Consider the following 19,841-nt stretch of genomic DNA (forward strand, 5'->3'; position numbering starts at 1 on the left):
ATAATATGTTTCATTATTGTATAATTGTTACTTGAGTTGCTTCAAAATACTATATGTACGGCATCACAAACAAATTTGACACAAATGGCATAGGCAGACCCTATCCTATCCTATCATCGAACAAGTAAATCGGAGCTACTAGCACGGACGATATCAATCTGCCAGATCGTTGGATCTATGCAGTATGGTCAGTACAATTTCCCCGATACTGCCTAGTACTATAATAATTTATTTATTCTGACAAATAACATAAAATATACAACAACAGCTACGGGCAGAGCTGGAGGCAAAGCATGGGCAGCGATTTTTTATTGGCCACAACTTTCTTCATAATTGACATTTCATCATTCATTTCATCATCAATCATTATGAAACTAAAAATGCGGACATATAATCACTAACTGGGTGGGATTACCAAATTTTAGTTCAAAATTCCACGACCCACGATAGTTATAGAAAATCGTAAATAGGGAGGGAGTGGGGGGTGCATCAGAAAAAAATGACAACCTCGTCCTTTCTCGGGCTGAATCTGGATACCAAGTTTGGTTATTCTAGCTCTTATGCTTTCTGAGATCCCTGCGTTCATACAGACAGACAGACGGACATGGCTATATCCACTCGGCCTATCATCCTGATCAAGAATATATGCACTTTGTGGGGTCTGCCATGCCTCCTTCTGTGTGTTCCATGTACACTCACACAAAACTAATATACCCTTTTAGCCTTTGGGTACAATAATAGATACCCTTATGTACCCTTATACCCTTTGGGGTATAATAAAGATATTAAAGAGCACAACAAAAATTATTCTGGGCTTGGGAAATTCAATATGCTTGATTTAATCAAATTGAGAGAGCTCTAATGGCCAAAGAAATGACTAAATTGATTACAGTTGATATAGCAGGGCTTTGAGGAACAGCAAAGTTAATTAATCACAGATAATTAATTTATGTATAAAATCAACACCTAAGAAATTCCTACGACACAATAAAATATAAAACAAACAATATTAGGTTTGTACACAGTGTGTAACAGGAAGAGCGAAGCATTTCCGACTCTATAAAATATATAAATTCTTAATCATCTTTACGAGAGAAATCGATTGCGATTAACGGTATCTAAGCTCTCCATATCCCCAGGCAAAACGACTTAATTTTGTTTGTGCAATTCATTTATAATCAAGTAACCCTTAACCTGCTTAGCAATAAGTAAATTTCCCAGAAGTTTCCCAGGAACTAGTAGTAATTATGTTGACTTTGAAAGTAACGCAGTTTTACTTTACTTACCTAAACGCACACACAAGTAATTAGCCCAGGGTAATGCGCAATCTGAAAGGAAAATAAAAGAGTCATAAGTTTAGATGTGAAGGTGTCAACATTTGCACGTTCTTGGTGCTCAAATTAATGCAAATAGTAAAGAACGCTTAAATATAGCGCTTGAGCAGACAAGTGTCGACCTTATATACCCGCGGGTAAATAAGCGTTTTCCAACTCTAGCCTTCATAAAACCGTATACGCTATACGCAATTTGGGTGTCTAAGAAAAAAATTATAATTTAAAAATATATTAAAAACGATTGTATACAAAATAGTAATAATGACAACTAAAAGTTCGCTCTTTTTTAGTAAACTCAATCACGATTTGTAAGTGCCGAGTGTTGAAATAAACAGGAATGACTAATTTCGTTAAGATTAACAAATTATTATAATAAAAAGAACTGTAAAATTAGCAAATTACGAGTACTTCCTTAAAAACAATTAATGTATATACATAATTAAGTGAATTAAATTATGTATTATTAGTTATTGTTTTTTAATTTTAAGACACATATTTGTTAAATGATATTTTGTATTGACACCAGACCCTCTAGAAAGGAACATTAGTTACACGAAATCAATAGGATGTGTGTGGCTAAGTGGCCAACACTTAAAACCTAAGAATTTGTATTTAAGTCTTTGGCTTTAAAACGCACATGCTATGAGGCGTCGCCGCACCATTTTGTTTCTCTTCATGACAACCTAATCAATGGACACAATTGACAGTTATCTGAAAAGCCCGCTCGCTCTATCGAGCAACTGAATGACGATTTATACGCACAAACATGGAAGCCGAAGACCGCAAGTAAATCATAAATGGCGAGATAAGCTGGCAGAAATGATGTACAGCTTGGAGAGAGAGAAATGTTAACTGGGTAAGGAAAAAAACAGAAAAAAAATGAACATAAGCACGAGTATATCTATGTGTGTGTGTGTGTGTGTGTGAATCTGTAAGCAATGGTGACAGGCAGGAAGGAATGATGTTAGACATTGAACACGAAAAAGGAAACTAGAGCGAAGACATTAGCTTGAAATGACAGCAACAAGATGCAAGATAGACACTCGGTTTATAACTGTGTTTTTCAACGCAAACGAAGCAGTTACCAACAACAACACAACAACAACAACACAACAACAATCAAAAAATAAAAAACCAATGCCAATACCAAGGGAAAATAAAAGCAAATTGTAAGGCATAATAACAGGCTGGGAACAAACAACAGAGTGTAAATGACAGCAGCCAAGCAAATATGCAAAAAGCAAAAACTAAAGTAGAAGACAAGTTGCCGAGAACGCGTTGATAAGGTACACAGATAAAGAGTGGGTGTATCACATATATGCGTACTAAATGTACATAGTATGTGCGATGCAACTTTAGAGGAATATGGCTTGAAGAACTGTGCGTGATTAAACGTGCCCAGTCGCGAAAGAAGCTGCAAAATTTCGTAAAACAGATGACATCGATATAATTGAAAACATGTTTTCATCAATTTATATGCATATGATGCACATTTAAAGGCACTGAAGACTGATTCATCTTACAATAGACAACAACATTGGAAGAATAGCAATAACAATATTGACAAACATCTTGTCTGATTGTGAGTGACCGTTTAAACGAAATACTATATAAATTCCAGGGAATTTAATTTGAATTGATTTAGGAAATCCAGACGTCATTTTATTTATTTATATATTTATTGTTTTTTTTTCTATCATGCGCACAGTTTTCTTTCAGCGTCTTCCACCAATCTGTCCGAAAGAGTTTATGTGTTGTTTCGTATATCCATCCATAGCCATCATTGAAAAGCGTAATGGTTAGCTGTTTTTAAAATGTAGGATAAAATAAACTTTGAAGACGATTTGATTGAGAAAAAGAGAAATTTATACCTAAACGATTATGTTGTAGTCATAATACATTAGATGACCAAATGCACAAACAAAATAAATATACTTTCTAATGACAAGTTAAAAAGTAGGTAAGTAGGCTCGTTGCCCCTGACCATTTAGCAAAGGGCTTTATATTGTGAACCACTGTAGAGGGTATATAGTTTCGGCGCAGGCGATAGTTACTTTTTGGCTCGTTCCTTTCTTGTTTTGTGAGCCAGGGAGTGTGCCGCATATTGAAGTAATAACTACGCGTAGCACTGCCAACATGTTGCCATTTGTATTGAAAAGCGTTTTTCTGGCGCAAGGACAACAAGGACTGGCTCCACCATGAGTGTGCATGTATATGTTTGGCCCATCATTTGGCACACATTTGAGATGGCAGCCAGCCAGTGTGTTGCGCTCATTCATAACTCACTAGCTCTCACTCGCTGCTGAGCCTTTTTTGTCCTTTCATTCAGCTTTTCTTGCTCATGCCATCAACATTTACTGGCGCTTGTTTTCCCATGCAATATGCATAGACATTGCCTTCGACTTAAACGTCAACGTCAGCGTCAACGACGACGTCACCATCGTCATTTCTTATGGCTTGGCAAATACGCGGTGCAGATGCCACGGCTTTTATTTCCATCAAAGCGTCTTAAGTGCTAGGCAGCCGTGCTCGGCAAAACACTTTTCATGCCAATGCTTCAGTTTAAATATTTATGTAGGCGTGCCATTTTAAGAGAAATATTTTCGCAACTGCTATTTGGCAGCGAGTGCTTTTTGCTTTGATTTCAATTTTGATGGGAAATAGGCCAAGTAAATGAGTTTATGCTCTGCATTTTAGTGCAGCTGCGAGCTGGCAATAAAATAGTTGTATCTACGAAAACCAAAATTTGTTTTCGGCTTAGATAAAGGATACCGGGGCTTAAGCACAAACAATTCAAATAATTTACTTCTTACCGAATCAGTACGGAGGAGAATATATTTTAATATACTTGTATATTTCCTCTTTCACCGTAGAGCCCCAAATAAGTATATACTAATGTACTGCTTTAAAGAAATGAATACCTGTTGTCGACACGATACAGTTCCTCACAATATAGCCATGCAAATAGATATAAATACAAAATGGAATGAAGATTCCTTCTTAATAATCCATAGCTCTGACGAGTCTATAATACTTGTAAGAAAGCTTTATATTTCGGCCTTTACATCTTTAATGGATTACTTGGAATCGGGGCAGTAATTTGGTTTTCTATTTCAGCAAACACTTATATAATTTTATAATCATTTTTTGATTAGGTTTTTATTCTCTTAGTGAGATCGTTTCAGAAAGGATTCCTTGAGCAATGCACCTCTGCCTACTTACTTCTTTGTAGTAATAGATAAGGTGCTCTTTTTTCGTCCTCCCCATCTCTTTAGCTTCCTCAGAAAATCATTCGGTGGGATCCCAAATATGATGTTCGCTTTGTGTGCAGAGTGGGCCAAAACAACCTTGATCGAACAAAATTGTACTTTTCCAATGCTTCTAGGCCCCTAACCGGGCCCTGTTCCGCATCAGAAACCTGAAGGAAAATTGCTGGTGTCCTGGTAACCATATGAAGTTGACACTTGAAATCAATCTATATGTAAATTGACCAGTTACCCACAATGGCAGGGGATATCTGTAGTGTTACCTCCTGTATTGGATAATTTCATCTCCGACCTTCCCTTCTAGCTTGGAGTCATCCATAAATATGTTGATAGTGTTGGCCCACGCCATTATACCATAAAAGCTTATGCTTTATAAATTCGCTGACGACTTCAATATTTCAGTCTTTATAACAGCTACCTACGGTTAATATTAATTAGTATGCCATGAACTTGTATAATGGCCATTGTGGGAGACATTAATATTTGTAGTCATCAGGCATTAAAAGATTCAGACCGCATTTAAATATTTCTGCTTCTGCCCGCCTTTTGTTCGGCCTTTCCATGAAATATCCATGCACTTTAAAGTGTTTTTTCGACCTTGGGCATATTGCGAGAAACTACACGAACAACGAAAATGTTCCATAAAAAGCGCATTATAGCACACCCAAAAAGTCAATTGCGCGTGCAATGGCAAAAGGCTTAAAAACGTAAAACTTTCAATTTGTGTTAATAGCATTAAATAAAGTCACACACACAAAATGCTTACATACTTAAATGTACGAGTATATATGTACGAGTATATAGCACATATACACCCACCAAAGCCTAAATAACATTATTTCTTCACTGCCAGGACATATCAGCAACGACAGGAGAAGAGAAGTAAAGAAGAAAATGGCACGCACATTTATTGGCTGGCCACTTAAAAAAGGTTGTGCTGGTCCAGCTTAAGCCGCTCAAATGGCGCAAAAATAACAACAACAGCAGCACACCTACACTCACACACAATCACATTTTACAGCGAACATCATGTGGCGCATGTCTCTGTGATATTTTTTTAAATCGCATTAAAAATCATTGGTGCGGCATTTCAAAAGCACAAACACGTTGAAAATGTTGAGCAGCAACAAAAACACCGGCAAAAAAAATAACAACAAAAACAGTTTCATTTTCAGCTTAAAGCAGGTAAAAACTTGCCAAACAATATCAGCAACAGCAATGCCAATAAACAGCTTACAAAAAGCAAATCCTGGCATCGCCGTCCCTCCTGGCGGCGACAAATCAAGCAAGGAAAAAATGAAAACACACCGAAGGAAAACATTGAATAGAGCGCATGGGTAAAACTTGTGCTTTAGATAAAGTTGCTGCTGCTGCTCTGGATGTTTTTACAAACATTCGATATGCAATGCACGTTTTGCCACAACACACACCCACACACACACATGCACACACGCACTTAGCCAGCACACAGGTAACTTGGCAAAGTTTTCCCCAACGCTAGTTTGTTGTTTTGATATCGCGGCATGATTCTTGCGATAGAAGCATTTCTACACTGCTACCTAAATGCTGTACTTATATAATATCTGCTTTCTGAACTATATTTTTACTATATATATTATATTTGTATATTTATATTTATTGTAAATTGTGGAAGGTTTTAGTCATTTAAATGTTTGTTATTCTAATGTATTTATTGTAGTGCATGTCGATAGCCTATTTTTCTTGCAACATATTAAAATAAAATGAAAAGAATGTTAATTACATAAATCAAATAAGTTAAGTAACTAATAAAATAGTGAATTTTTTTATTATTATTAAATAAATAACATTTTCAAATTAAATTCATTGTCCTTTGATTTACACGCATCTTATAATTGTATTTATATTTTTACTCTAAGAGCAGAGCAATTTGTTAGTTAAGTTAGTTCTAACTTATTATTTTCTTAGCTAAGAAGTGAAATTGTTACCTTGTTTCAAAACAATAATGTAACCTATTTTTTCAAAAATATTTTAAATATCAACGGAAATATATTTACCCAAATCACAGCCAAATATTGCATATTGGCTTTCAATTAATTGAAAGAATATAAATACGGATTTAAAAAACAAGTAGTCCTTACAAAATCTGTAATATTTCACCCTGATCTGAGGCTTACAAGTAAATTCTTTTCTCCGAGTGTTGCGTTGCACTTTGTTAAAATATTTGTGTTTTTGCAGCCAAACATCGAACCCATCGACCCCGCCCAAGCAGAGCATATACATACATATAGTATGAAAGTTCAGTTTGGTTCCAGCGTATTTTAGACAAGGTCGATCAATTGAAATTGAACATGATTTGTATTTTATATCAAGTTACATGCATAACATACAAATACACTTATGTAAGTGCCCGCACACACGCACAACTTCCACATACGCACACACAGCACAGACACAGACAACGAATACCTATTGGGAGCCTAAGAAAAATAAAATAAAACGCACACACAAACTTTGGCACTTAGTGTGGAACACAGACAAAGCTCTCATGTCTGTCTCTCATTGCGAGTCTCACTGCAGTAATAATAATAAAGGGAATTGTTATTGTTTTCTATTAATTTACTTTTGTTGTTATTGTTATAGTTGTTGTTGCTCCTGTTGTATTGTTTTGCGCCAAGCGTGCTACGAATTCTCCTTGCTGCTGCTGCTGTGCATTGCTCTTGAACTTTTTCCTCGCCTCCCCTACCAACATATACCTATACCTCTGGATAGTATTGTCTGACTTTGATTTGATTTGTTTCTGTCTTGTGTGTTTGTTTGATTTTTCGCATGAAAAATTTATTGAATGCGTACGAGTATAGTGTTTCCCATACAAGCATCGTAATGGATAGCATTACAGAAAATTGTAGACATTCTTGGACATTTTTAGTCTGTAATTCCCACATGAGTGTAAGCTGAAGCCGCGTTTAAGGGCTTGAAAGGAGCAAGCGAAAGAGGCTTTGTTTTGCATTCCAGCAGGTTCAACATTTGGAAATACGACCTTCCCTAAGTCTGCAGCCTTACAATCATTTTCTGCAGCAAAAAAGCTGCCGTGAACATGCACTCACTAGGACTCAATAGTTTATCGAGTGGATGTAGCTACTGTTTCTAAAGGACATTTAAAAATACCCTTTCTGTAATGTCGACCGTAAAGAAATCAGAAGCGCTATAGTATAATTAAGAAATCGGTTAAAAGTAAAATTGCATAACTTTAATTGCAAAATTAAAAATATAAATATCCACTTATATCGCTACAATAAATTTGCGATAATTGAACTCATTAATTATTTAAATAAAACGTTCGAAATCCAAATTTGGAGTCTGAAGAATTTCAATACCATTTACCTTATCTTAGCAATCAGTGCTTCGTTGCAGAGGAAACCATAATATCTATAGAATTATCTTGAGGGTACTATTATAATAACACAATTATGGAATTTATAGAAGAAAAACAGTGTTGTTTTCAATCATTTAACAATCACTTTGTTGGTTGTTCTTTTCTGCCAAATGAGTTCAAAAATTTCGTTTTATTGAAAGTTTCAGAATAGTTTGATAATTGTTCTATAATCCGATACTTGAAGTTCTCAGCTGGCAGACAGACATCTAGTACATATGGAAGCTATACAAGTTGTTTAAAACAATTTCACAAAGCAAATTATTTTGTATAAGGTGCACTCAACATTAATGCGTATCTTGGACTACACAGTGAAAGGTGCGTTTGCCCACAACCCCGTAAACTTGATACGCACATAGCCTAATAATTTTTCTACTGCCGAATAAGCTGCACATTAAATGCAAAGCCATACATGCAGCTAGCTAACCAGGCCAACTAGCTATGCGCTCAATGCGACAGTGTCAGTCTGTCTCACCTACTTGAAAAACAAGCCATTCAGTTTTTATGACATGGTCGGCACTCCTGGCTGGCTATTTGTCTTGGTGTGAAGGACAACGCACGTTGATGACGACGAATCTGCCTTTATTTCCAACACTTTGTCGCGCAGAAAGCAGCAACAGCGACAGCACCACCAAAAACCCATTACAACTACTTAAGGTATGTAAATAGCGAGATGTGAACGCACGCTTAAAATAAGCCAAGGCAAATCATAAGCAGGCAAAGGACCTCCTCCACCCCACCATCCAACTCACTCGACAGACCGCAACGCCGTAGCAAGTGCGGCATTAACATAATCGTTATACGCGACGTGTGCATAATGGCTGAGCTACTGAACAGCATGGCACACACACACCCACGCACGCATACACAGATATATATTAATATATACATCTATGTACATGTATACATACAAACTATGTTAAGTGCGCTGACATTGTGATATATAGTTTTTTAGGGGCTGAGTTGGTTGGTTCTACAGCTCTCAGGCTCAAGTGCGTGTTTGGCTTTAAAGTTGTTTGGCCAACGATATGGCTATGTTATGTTTGCGCAGGTGTGCATATTAAGCAGCGCCTAGAAACGTGTATGCATGTGAAGGTAAAAAAAAGTGTAGCTCGCTTTTTGGGGTACGCCATTAGCGCTTAAAATAAGTTAAGAGTGAACATGTGTGTGGGTGTGTGGGTTGTGTGAATGCGTGTGAGTGCGTGTGAGCCTACACAAGGCAGCACACGTACAAACATAATAAATTACACACAAAAACAAAAAAAAAAAAAAAAAAAAAAAACAAGAACAGCTGAAATAACGGCAACAGCAACAACACAACTTGAACTAAACAAGTCAAACAGCAAACTTGAAAAGCAGCCAAACATTTTTGTGTAGAGAAAAAAAAATAAGAGAGAGGGAAAGGGGGCGAAAGCATGCGACTAGCTGTTTGAAATTCCGCACGCATAACTTATAAAATAAAAATTAAAATTCCAATTGCAAACCTCAATAATAAAACACTTTTAAGTGCTGCCACAGACGTAGCGCAAAAAGCACAGCGCAAACACCAGCGGCCACGAAGAAGGTAGGCGCCTTTGTTGTTGCACCTAAGTAGGCGCCAGACTAGAAGCCTTGAGCCTGCCAGTCTGCTTGACTATGAAAGCGCATGTTTGTATGTGTATTTGCAAGCAATGTTCACGTGGTTTCACGTTTCGCCAGACTGCTCACACATACATACACACAAATATACAGCCTGATGTAGGTTTATTAAAAAATTCGCCAAAAGGCATCTATCAGTTATGAGCCCCACTCAAACACCAGCCCAGCTTCTGCACCCCACAGCAGTGAGTTACTCATTTCAATGAGTTTCCTTTCATATTGCGAAGCAGCTACAGTCAACACTAGCATTTCGCAACTTTCACAATATTGAAAACATCACAATTCAATAGCGTAAAGCACGCCACAAGTAATATTCTCATAACTAAAATTCTCATATTCTGCAACAGAAAAATTAATATGATGTTGCCTTCTGTGTGTTATAGACATGTACTTTAGAAGAAATATTATAAATAATCAATGCGATTACCAATGAGGCAAAATAAACTTCAATTGTGTGATAATTATGAATTTGGTAGTATTCAAAGAATACTTAAATCAACTTTAATATTTTTGAAGAAATGAATAATTTAACTAGTTTGAGAAATGCCTCATTTTATTACCATCTGGCGAGCCAGATTTTAATTTGTTTCATAAACTTAATTATTTGTGTATAACACATTCATTTAGTAAATCTGTTGGGTAAAACGACCATTTATTTATGTATTTATTAAATTAGACAAATTCTAGAAACACATAATCATATTTAGTTCGAATACCTCTATGCATCCTGATAGTGATTGAACGTGTCTAAATAAGACTATACAATATACTTGTATAAATAATATAAAGCAATATATTTTCAAAAAAATAGTCACCAGACTTGAGAGAATTGCACGTATGTAAGATAATTTTATAAATAAAATTAGCAAACGAAATTTTAGAAAAAAAATAAAAACAGTAAAATCACTTCATTTATTCTTTCTTTATTTTTTTATGGCTGCCACAGAACCCATCGTAGAGGATGTCAACCGTACTTCCACCAGCAGTTTCTCCTCTCTATGCCACGAATTGTTATGCCAAAACATTGGCACTGCGTGGCGCCTGTATCATGTAATTGGCATTCCGCACACTGACCGAAATGAAAATTGTACGTGCTTTCATTTCACGTTACAGCAGCGAGCGGCAGTCTTTACCGTTGGATAAGTCAGGGAAACGCTCCATTGACCATTGATAGCTTTTGCTCTGGCAAACAAAGACAGGCGAAGGAATGGAAAGCACGCAAAGGCAAAGGGGGCCCAAATAACGCTTATTTTCCGCTGCAAACGAAGGCAAGGCCTTTTAATTTTGCGACGTAGCTGCCTTACAATTTATAATATTAAGACGGAACAGCAAATTGCACAGAAAGTTTGCGGAGCAAAGATTTAAAGTTAAGCATACGCCCTGTCTCTCGAAAGTGCTCCATGCTGTTCCTTGTCATTGAGGGAAAAAAGTTCCATCGAAATGGTCTTTTTTTTAATCTCTTCTGCTTGCTAGCATTATCACCTGTCCTTTGCAGCGGTGCTCATATGCGCCATTGTGTATAAAATTCTTTGAGTTTCATAGAAAAGGCAAAGAGGCCAAAAGGCCCAATCGTCTGTCCGTCTATCCGCCAATCGATAGCAACGCATATTGAACTCTTTCAGCTTTCTCGTAGCGCTTCATTGTGTCTGTTATGCATATTCAACGAAATATTTTTCCCATTTTCTACCGTTTGGAGCACCTGGCAGTGACAGCCGGAAAATTTCATTGTCAGTCGCACCAAACGTCTTTTGCTGATAGTTTCTGCGAGCTCGCATATTTTGCACGTGAAGTGCAAATTAATGCACCACTGCGAATGAGTTGTGTACTCGTATATGGATGTCAGCAGAATTTCCGGCCATTATTCTCTCGTTTCTTGAGCAGACTGAAGTTTTAATTGAGCAGTTTTTATTTGCTTCGTATATATGTACATACTTATAATTGAAATTCCTGCTATTAAATAATTGTTTAACTAATTGGAGAACTAATTGATATTTACAAAACGAATTGATCTGGTAGCCTTATTAAAATGAATTAATTTAATTAATTTCTTTTGTAAGTTATCATTGTATTGTAGAACTATTATTTTAATTTAATAAATCAACAAATTGTGCTGTCGATACAGATTACACTAAAGATATAGATTAATAATTTCGACTAACTAACTAAGAAAGATAAGAAAGGCTCAGAAATAATATCTAGCTTTTCAATAGCTTCCGACATGTTTGGGGAATTTTTTTGCCATTTGGTCAGCAATTCCCTGATTCACAGCCAAATGTAGTCAGAGACGTTGTAGACCAAACAAGCTAAGAAAAATAGTAAGCAGAGGAAAAGAAGCTTACTTCTACTTAAGAGCTAATTAGGTTAAGAACGGATTCTAATTAGTTTTTCAATAAAAACATAACCGACTACTCCATATGTCGTTTAAATTCGTCTAAGCTCGAGTAGCTGAGGAAAGCTTCTTCTTCCTCTCACACTTCAATTTTTGCTGTCCAAATCGAGCATAGAGAATGCCCTCCATTCAGCTTTAATCTTCTTTGGCTGTCAGTCTAGCTATAACCTGCAGTCCTTCATCTTTTAATACACACTCTACCTTTTCCCTATAACTTGCCCTTCATCAACACCCACAACAATTCTGGCAATTCTGAAAAATATTCAGCATAAATTTTAACGCTCCAGCCATCAATTTTATGCACACTCGCCTCACAGCGCCGCACTAACTCATAAAAATGGGTCTATAAAAGAAAATTTTCAAAAATTTGCGCCACACGCACACAATGTGCGAGAGACAACAAAAAACATCTCTTTGCATGTGGAAAAGGCTTTGTAAAAGCCACCAATGAGATTTATATACATACTCTAAAGCTTAGACAAACGCTTTCGCACACTCACACTTACACACAGACACACAAGCACACATACATACTCGTATAGTGAGGCCTAAGCGTGGGAGCCTATTTATTGTTGCTCAGCGTGCAAACAAACGCGTCATGCACAAACGCAAGTTTCTTTCCCAGGCAGGTTTATTTGACTGGTGGGCTGTCTGTCTGGCCAAATCCGACAAAGTAGCGAACCGCGCTCTTAAGTGGCACACACACACACAAACACACACACAGCAACATATACACGAACTCGAATCTGCATACGAGAACAACGCACTGGAGACTGTGGGCCAAACAGGCTATTTATTCTACTAAAAATGCAATAATATATCATCCACAGTTTATCATTGCTATGACGCCAGACTGAAATTATTATCCAACGAATTTATTGCCACACAATAAGCGACAAATGCATGTGTATGTGTGTGTGGTGTGTGTGTGTGGTATGTGTGTGTGTATGTACGACAATGCTTGGCAGCACACTAACAAATACGTAAATATACAAGTATTCGAACAACAACAAGAACATTAGCAGAGTAGCAGTTAGAAAGCGTTGGATGGCAGCCATTTTGACGCGACCAACACAGCCTTACATACCCACACACACACACACACACACACACACACACACACACACACACATTGATGCAGGAATCGCGCAAATATGGCGAGTATTTGTAATAAAATTGTTCGCATGTTTTCTCTTCCACTCTATCTCATATTTTTTCATACTGCGTGCCTTCTATATCATTTTATATATTCATAGCCATCTCGAGCGATGTCACAGGCTGCACCCAAGTTGATGTGCGCATATTTTTTACTATTAGTAGTACGGCCAATGATAACTGGGCAAAGGCAAAGTTTGTCAGTGACAACTAAAAGCCAAAATCAAATTGTGCGCCATGTCCATGTGAACTTTTTGCACAACAATCTCGTTTTATTTTTTATCCCTTTTCATTGACATAGTGGTTGGATAGATAGCTAGCGATTCCGAGAACTTTGTCAGTTGAGCTTGTCAGCTACTGGTCCCACAATTTCTATGCCACGTTGTGTTTCATTCTGTAGTGCTTCATATTTATGCTTCACCCTTTGGCTATTTTTATGACAAGGCATCATCAACATGTTTTTCCCGTTCGTCACATAGTTTTGCAGCAACAAGAAAAAAATAACTACTAACTGGCCAAGAAGAGCACAGACTGGTGTGAGCAATTCGACAGAATTGCCACACACTTTGCGCATAAATGACAAATGCCTTTGATGGTATAAAATATGGCTTTGAAAATTGTTTTGCAGCAAATAAACAATAACGGCTGGCTTCTGAGCGGGCCGCCTGGCACATTCTCGTAAATATCAACTGCATAAAGGCAAAGGAATATACTATAAAATTTGTTCATGTTTTCCACAAAATATAAGCAAAAATATTTCTGAGAAGGGCAATGTGTGCCTTCAAATAAGAAAACAATAATTGACTGATATGAGGGGGAAATATATTTTCAATTGTGTGTCGTAACTGTTGATAGGATTAGGAACTTTTTAAATAGGTATTTAAGAAATTATACTATAATTTCCTCATGAATCTAAGTCCTGTGTATATTTTAATACTTTTAACCTATTTTCATATGAAAGAATTCCAATTATTGTTCGTAAGTACAGTACGTAAGTGCAATAAAGCGATAAAGCTGATCATTATATTAATTAGCAATATATTTGAATTATACATTTTTTAAAGCGAGGAAATTATCGTTTTTTTTTACGAATTTCTCAAATCATAAAAAACGTTTTCTGATTAAATACTAGATGGGCGAGAAGGAACAGGCACAGAAAATACATTTTTCATTTTCATATTTTCTCCGAAAAACATATAAATTATGGATACTTAGATTTGAAAAAGAAAATGGATTTTCTATGCAAAAGAGAACCCATTTACTATTTGCATTTAATCAAGTAATTTATTATTTTAAGTTCAACAAACAAATATACTTATACAGATAGCCTAACACTTTCTGATTATCGCACCCATTAATACCCTTACAACTTTATATACCCTTAAAACTTTATAAACTAATGGAAGTATCATGTGCCTTGCAGGATTAGGAGCTTCAACTATTTTAATGTGCTGTGGTCATATAAATATAAATACAAGTATATTATATATTAAGGCCCCAACGCACTAATTTTATATACAAATTCTTAAATTGCACAAATCCAAGCAAATGCAATAAATTATCTTCATTTGTTGTCAGTGAACATTGATTGTATCGGATTATTTGCTAAGTATTTGAACTTGAACTCTTCTGAACTCTTCACATATCAGTTTCATTGCACAAGTCTAGACTGCAATTTTATTCCAGACTTTTATGCCATTGCTTTGACTTATTTGACTGATGCTTAGTTAGGACATCTGTCTCAATTTAGGCGCAGCCAGCTAAGCTTTTTTGCTTCGACAAATAATCGTGCAATATGTATGTACGAGTAAATGTATATGTACAGCACACCATTTCAAATCGATACGATTCAGCCCCAGTCAGCACATTAATTTGTTTGAAAAAAAGCTCGCCATATTGACAATTGACTTGTCAAGACATCAATTACGTTTGACAATGCAACCTCACCCCATATTAAACGATTTACAAGCTTTGCATTAAGCCGAAATTTAACTTTGCTGTTTCATTATACCGCAGAGCCCCGACCACTTACTTTTCTCACATACGCTTACAATTATGGTGAATAAATTCGATTGTAAATGGGTGTGATAAATAATCAATGAGGAAAAGCTAATCGTTTATTTTAGAGGAAATGCATTAGTTAGCGCTTTTCAAAGCAAACGTCAAAAGTAAATGCCACAAATCTACCGTCTGCTCCCTTCCTCCAGGTCGCCAGCATGGAAAACTCCCACGTAACTGCACCCACATTTACACACACCTACACACATAAATACAGCTGCCAAGTAAACATTACACAATTTTGATTGTATTTCCGTTTCATATGCGCAACATCAACAACGATAGGAGGTGGAGTCGCAATGACGTCGACGGAAGTTGCGCTCATTTCCGTTTGTTTACCTTTTACGCTGTACCTTGATTAAATGTCAGACCTTGTAGGTGGATGGGGCTGGGCTGGGCGGATGCTGGGTACTGGTTCTGATTCTGACTCCGGGACTCGGGCTGATATTCGTGGGCAGGTTTCAGCTTTGCGGTGGCCTTGATATTGTTGTACAACATGCAAGATACTCGTACTACATATGAGCATAATTGGATTTTGTCATTTTTCGCGAGTGCTTCGGCACAGCTGTCAAATGGGCGACCACTCAATCATTGACACGTTGATTGCTAGAAGGCCGCAGCAATTAAGAAGGATAAATAAAAAGGTTCAGTATGAGAGTGAGTTGATTAGGCGCATGCCCAGGCAATTAGGGGACAAAACGCGTTTACGCGTTTGCTACCCAATGCCCTTGGAGAGTTGAACGAAAAGAGGAGGACGGAAATAATCCAGATAGACAAGTCCAAAATTAGTGGTGCCATGAAATGTAATAAGTACATGTGCAGCATTATCTAAGGATTAACTAATGGTATAACTATAAAAAAATTAATATTAAATATAAATACTAAGAGGCAGAAAATTGTACAAGCATTGCAAAAATGTAATTTTAAAATGGAATAAAAAATGTAGTAACACATGCGAATAAAACAAACTTAATTCAACAAAAAGCACTGTTTTAGTAAGCTTGTAAAAAAAAGCTCATTTTACTGAACTTCAACAAAAAACAGCAAATTTTCTAAACTTCAGAATGATTTTGAAAAAATTTGATTGTGTATCTAATAAATCTATGTATATTCTCAAGTCAATAGTTAAATGCAGCTTAAATTTGACATCAAATGGATATTCTAAGAGCCACACGAAAAGGAGCAATTTTCAAGCAAATTAAAGTATTAGTATTATGAACCACCCAGTGGGTAACGTACTAACTTTTTATTCATCCCCAACAAGATTTTAAAAAGAGTTGAGGAGTGCTTCTTTTTATGCTTCTCTTAGGACATATGCAATTTGGTGCACGGGTATGCTTAGTAGAAAGTAAAGAGAGAGGAAGATTAACAACTTGGCATTCCAACTGAGCCTTTTGTCCATAACCTGTGGCCACGGAAATTAAATTTTCCTTCCAGGAAACCAATTTATCCACAGGCCGTGTTTTTCCTTGTGACATCGAATAATCAGCAAAAAACAAGAATGGAATGCTGTAGTTGTGCGCGCCTAACATTTAATAACACTGTATCACTACCAAAAATTAAAAAAAAATGTTAATATCCTTTCTCAAAGGCTTGTAAGTATGCAAAAGCATTTCAACCAATGCAGCAACAACCAAAGCCGTTGGCAGAGCATAAACTGAATTTACCATAAACGTGAAGCTTGGCAGGAAGGCAAACAACGCTAACAACATGTCACAATCCATATAATATTTGTCTAAGTAGGACCAAGACAAAAATACAAATTTGTCCTCCTTAAGGCTACTTAAGGATATTATTACCAAGCTTGCAGATCATGCTTTCATAGAAAAGGATGAGCGAACTGACGGTTAACGCTATTCAAGCTATTCGTCAAGCACATACTTATGTGCTTTGGAGATAGGGTATAAAAAAGTAAGCATAGCAATAGTTGCTTAGCAAAACCGACAATAGAACAATAGAACTGTATCCAACATTTTCATTGAAACGTCATGGCGGAGACCAAAATGCAAGCGATGGAGCAAATTTTAAGTCGGCCCCGTCGACACATGTCCTTTTTAATCGGACAGTATGAAGTGAGTATGAGAAAAATGAATAATTAATTCAGAAATGATTTTACACTTTTCGTGCTCAGACGCAATGCTACTACAGCCAAGAGTTTCTCACAAACCAAAGCGAAATATGCGCCTTCGTTAAACGTACACCCAGCTGCAGCTTCTATGTCTACTATATGGATTATTTGAAACTTATATTTTGCACTTTGAAATTAGAATGGCATACCATATTCTTTGCTGTTGCGGTCTTATTCATTCTTGTTGAAATGTGCATAACATATATGATTGCCAAGTATTTGTAAGTATTTGTAGGCCATGAAATGCAACACCTATTCTTATTTAACCCTTGCCCTCCCCAAGTCTACTGCCCAACTTCCTAACGCTAATGTCAACTGCGCCTATTTCGCCATATGCCTTCTGCTTCACCTGCTCTTGTCTGCTGCTCCACTTGCCCGAGTACATCAACGTCGTAATGGGCTGTGTATATTCGAGGACATATGTGGCGTCCTTGGTTCTGGCGCGGACGCAAGGCGACCTTATGCGATGTTTTAGCGTGGGCATAATGCTACTCTGCGTCGATGGCTATCGCGTCAATGGATTAACACTTTGGGGCAACATGATGTTCATAATAGTGGGCCATTTCTACCTGCAAATTGTGGTGAGCAAGAAATATGAACTATTTAAGCGGCCCGATCTGCCCATCGAAGAAATGTATATGTTGAATTTTCGCGCTCAACTGTTTCTCTTCGTCCTTATTGTAATTTTTGTGGTTGTGCTGCTAGTCTCTTATTTGCGGCAGAGGCATAAACGCAAAAAACCAATTAAGGCCTCTGCCTCAGCAGTCTCCCTAAGTGAAAATAGCATTCAGGATGATCCGATAAGCGACACTGAAGTGCAAAGTGTTCACGAGAGCACCGAACTAAGTGCCTGGCAGCTATGGTGGGATACGGTCAACGGATATAAGCGTATGCGCGATAACAATAAAACTTTAGCCATCTTATTGGTAAGTTACAGCTAGCTGTTTGGGAACTACCCTCTAATTGAAATCGATCAGACGCCTATCTACTTTAGCTGTGCCTGTTTTGTGCCGGTGATGGACAAAGAACGGGCCTTGCACGGCTGGTGCAAGGCCGTGGTCTGCACTGCCTACATTACCTTTCCATTCCTGTTTATACCTTTCAAGCCGATTTCCGTGCAATGGACCATGCTGGTACTGTCCTGCTGGTTTGTCTCTTTCCTAATCCTTGTCGCCACAAAGGCACGCCAATGTCCCAAACACTTGTGGTTCTATTCATTGACGGGTGTATTTATGGTGACTATCACGACTCGATTCTTCACCGACGAGGTCGATAATCTGATCTGGCAAATCGTCAGCATGCAATTCCATGCATCTCCAAGCTTAACAAACCTGATATTTTTCGGAATAGATGATACCCTTATCGTCGTCGTGGTGCTTAATCATCTGTTAAAGACGGAAATGCTGGATGCGGCCTTCGGTATTGTTATGAGCTTGGCCACCTACTCCGTATACCTAGCGGTGCCTGAGCTGGTTCTCCACAAGTGCTATAACCGAGATGTATTTGTGAGTGTTTTGTTTTTTATGAATGTGTATTTTTTATTTCATTCGAATTAATTCCTGCAGATTATGATTACTCCATATACGGAAACATGCATGGTTTTCACGCCCATTCTCTTAGTCGGCAGCTTGCTACATATCTCCATGTGCGGATACGAGTTACGCTTCTCGCTGTTCGTATACTTGCTCGTATTTCTCATATCCTACGTTATTTTCCAATGGATGTCGCATTTAAATTGGGTACATGAAATGGGCACATTGCACAGGATAACACCACCAAGGGAGAGTCCAAAATTCTGGGCATAAGTCAATATTGTTTTTAGTTTTAAGTCTTTAAGCAGAACAAATAAATTATGCAAAATTGTATATGATGGATATAAATATTAACCATTGCAGGTGAAAAGTACAAATTTAAATACCAATTTCATAGGAAAAATAATACAAGTATTCAAGAAAAAGTTGTAAGTAAAGCTAGAGGTCAAAGAAAATACTCTTAAAGTACTCTTCAAATCGATATGAAATACCACAACCGAGGTAATTATTGCTAACAAGCGGGCTAACGACATTTGGAACAAATGGTCTACAAATAAGTAAATAATTGTTGAGAAATATCTTACTAAAGACCGACAAACTAGAAAACTTGTATTTAAAAAAATGAATAAGATTAAAATATAAACGCAGTGAGAAAATAAATTGGCATGCAATCAGAACACCGTGCTTCTTACAAAAATATCTGTATACTTGTATACTAGATTTTTCCCCCAGCTATTCCTATCCATATTTAATCCCAGACTATTGCCGCAAAAGTAGCTTTAAAATAAACTTAATAAGCAACACACAATGTATTCATGCATTTGTGTTCAATTTACGTTGGTCCATAAAAAATAGAGCATAATAAATGAACACAAGATATTAAATTCCGCTTAAATCCATTTACTTTCAAAATACACACACTTTGTGGA

The 19,841-nt window shown here is 37.0% G+C and overlaps 1 protein-coding gene across 1 annotated transcript; it reads left to right on the plus strand.

Annotated features, from left to right (window-relative positions):
* Positions 1 to 17,079: 17,079 nt before the first annotated feature.
* LOC115630775 (mitochondrial sodium/calcium exchanger protein) lies at positions 17,080 to 19,245 on the plus strand. Its single transcript, XM_030527430.1, has 5 exons — positions 17,080 to 17,324; positions 17,384 to 17,601; positions 17,664 to 18,306; positions 18,358 to 18,885; positions 18,946 to 19,245. Exons 1-5 carry the CDS (start codon positions 17,241 to 17,243, stop codon positions 19,183 to 19,185), a joined length of 1,713 nt encoding a protein of 570 aa, XP_030383290.1. The 5' UTR covers positions 17,080 to 17,240; the 3' UTR covers positions 19,186 to 19,245.
* Positions 19,246 to 19,841: the final 596 nt, after the last annotated feature.

This window comes from Scaptodrosophila lebanonensis, unplaced genomic scaffold, assembly GCF_003285725.1.
Source record: "Scaptodrosophila lebanonensis strain 11010-0011.00,11010-0021.00 unplaced genomic scaffold, SlebRS2 tig00001410-arrow-pilon, whole genome shotgun sequence".
NCBI lineage: Eukaryota > Metazoa > Arthropoda > Insecta > Diptera > Drosophilidae > Scaptodrosophila > Scaptodrosophila lebanonensis.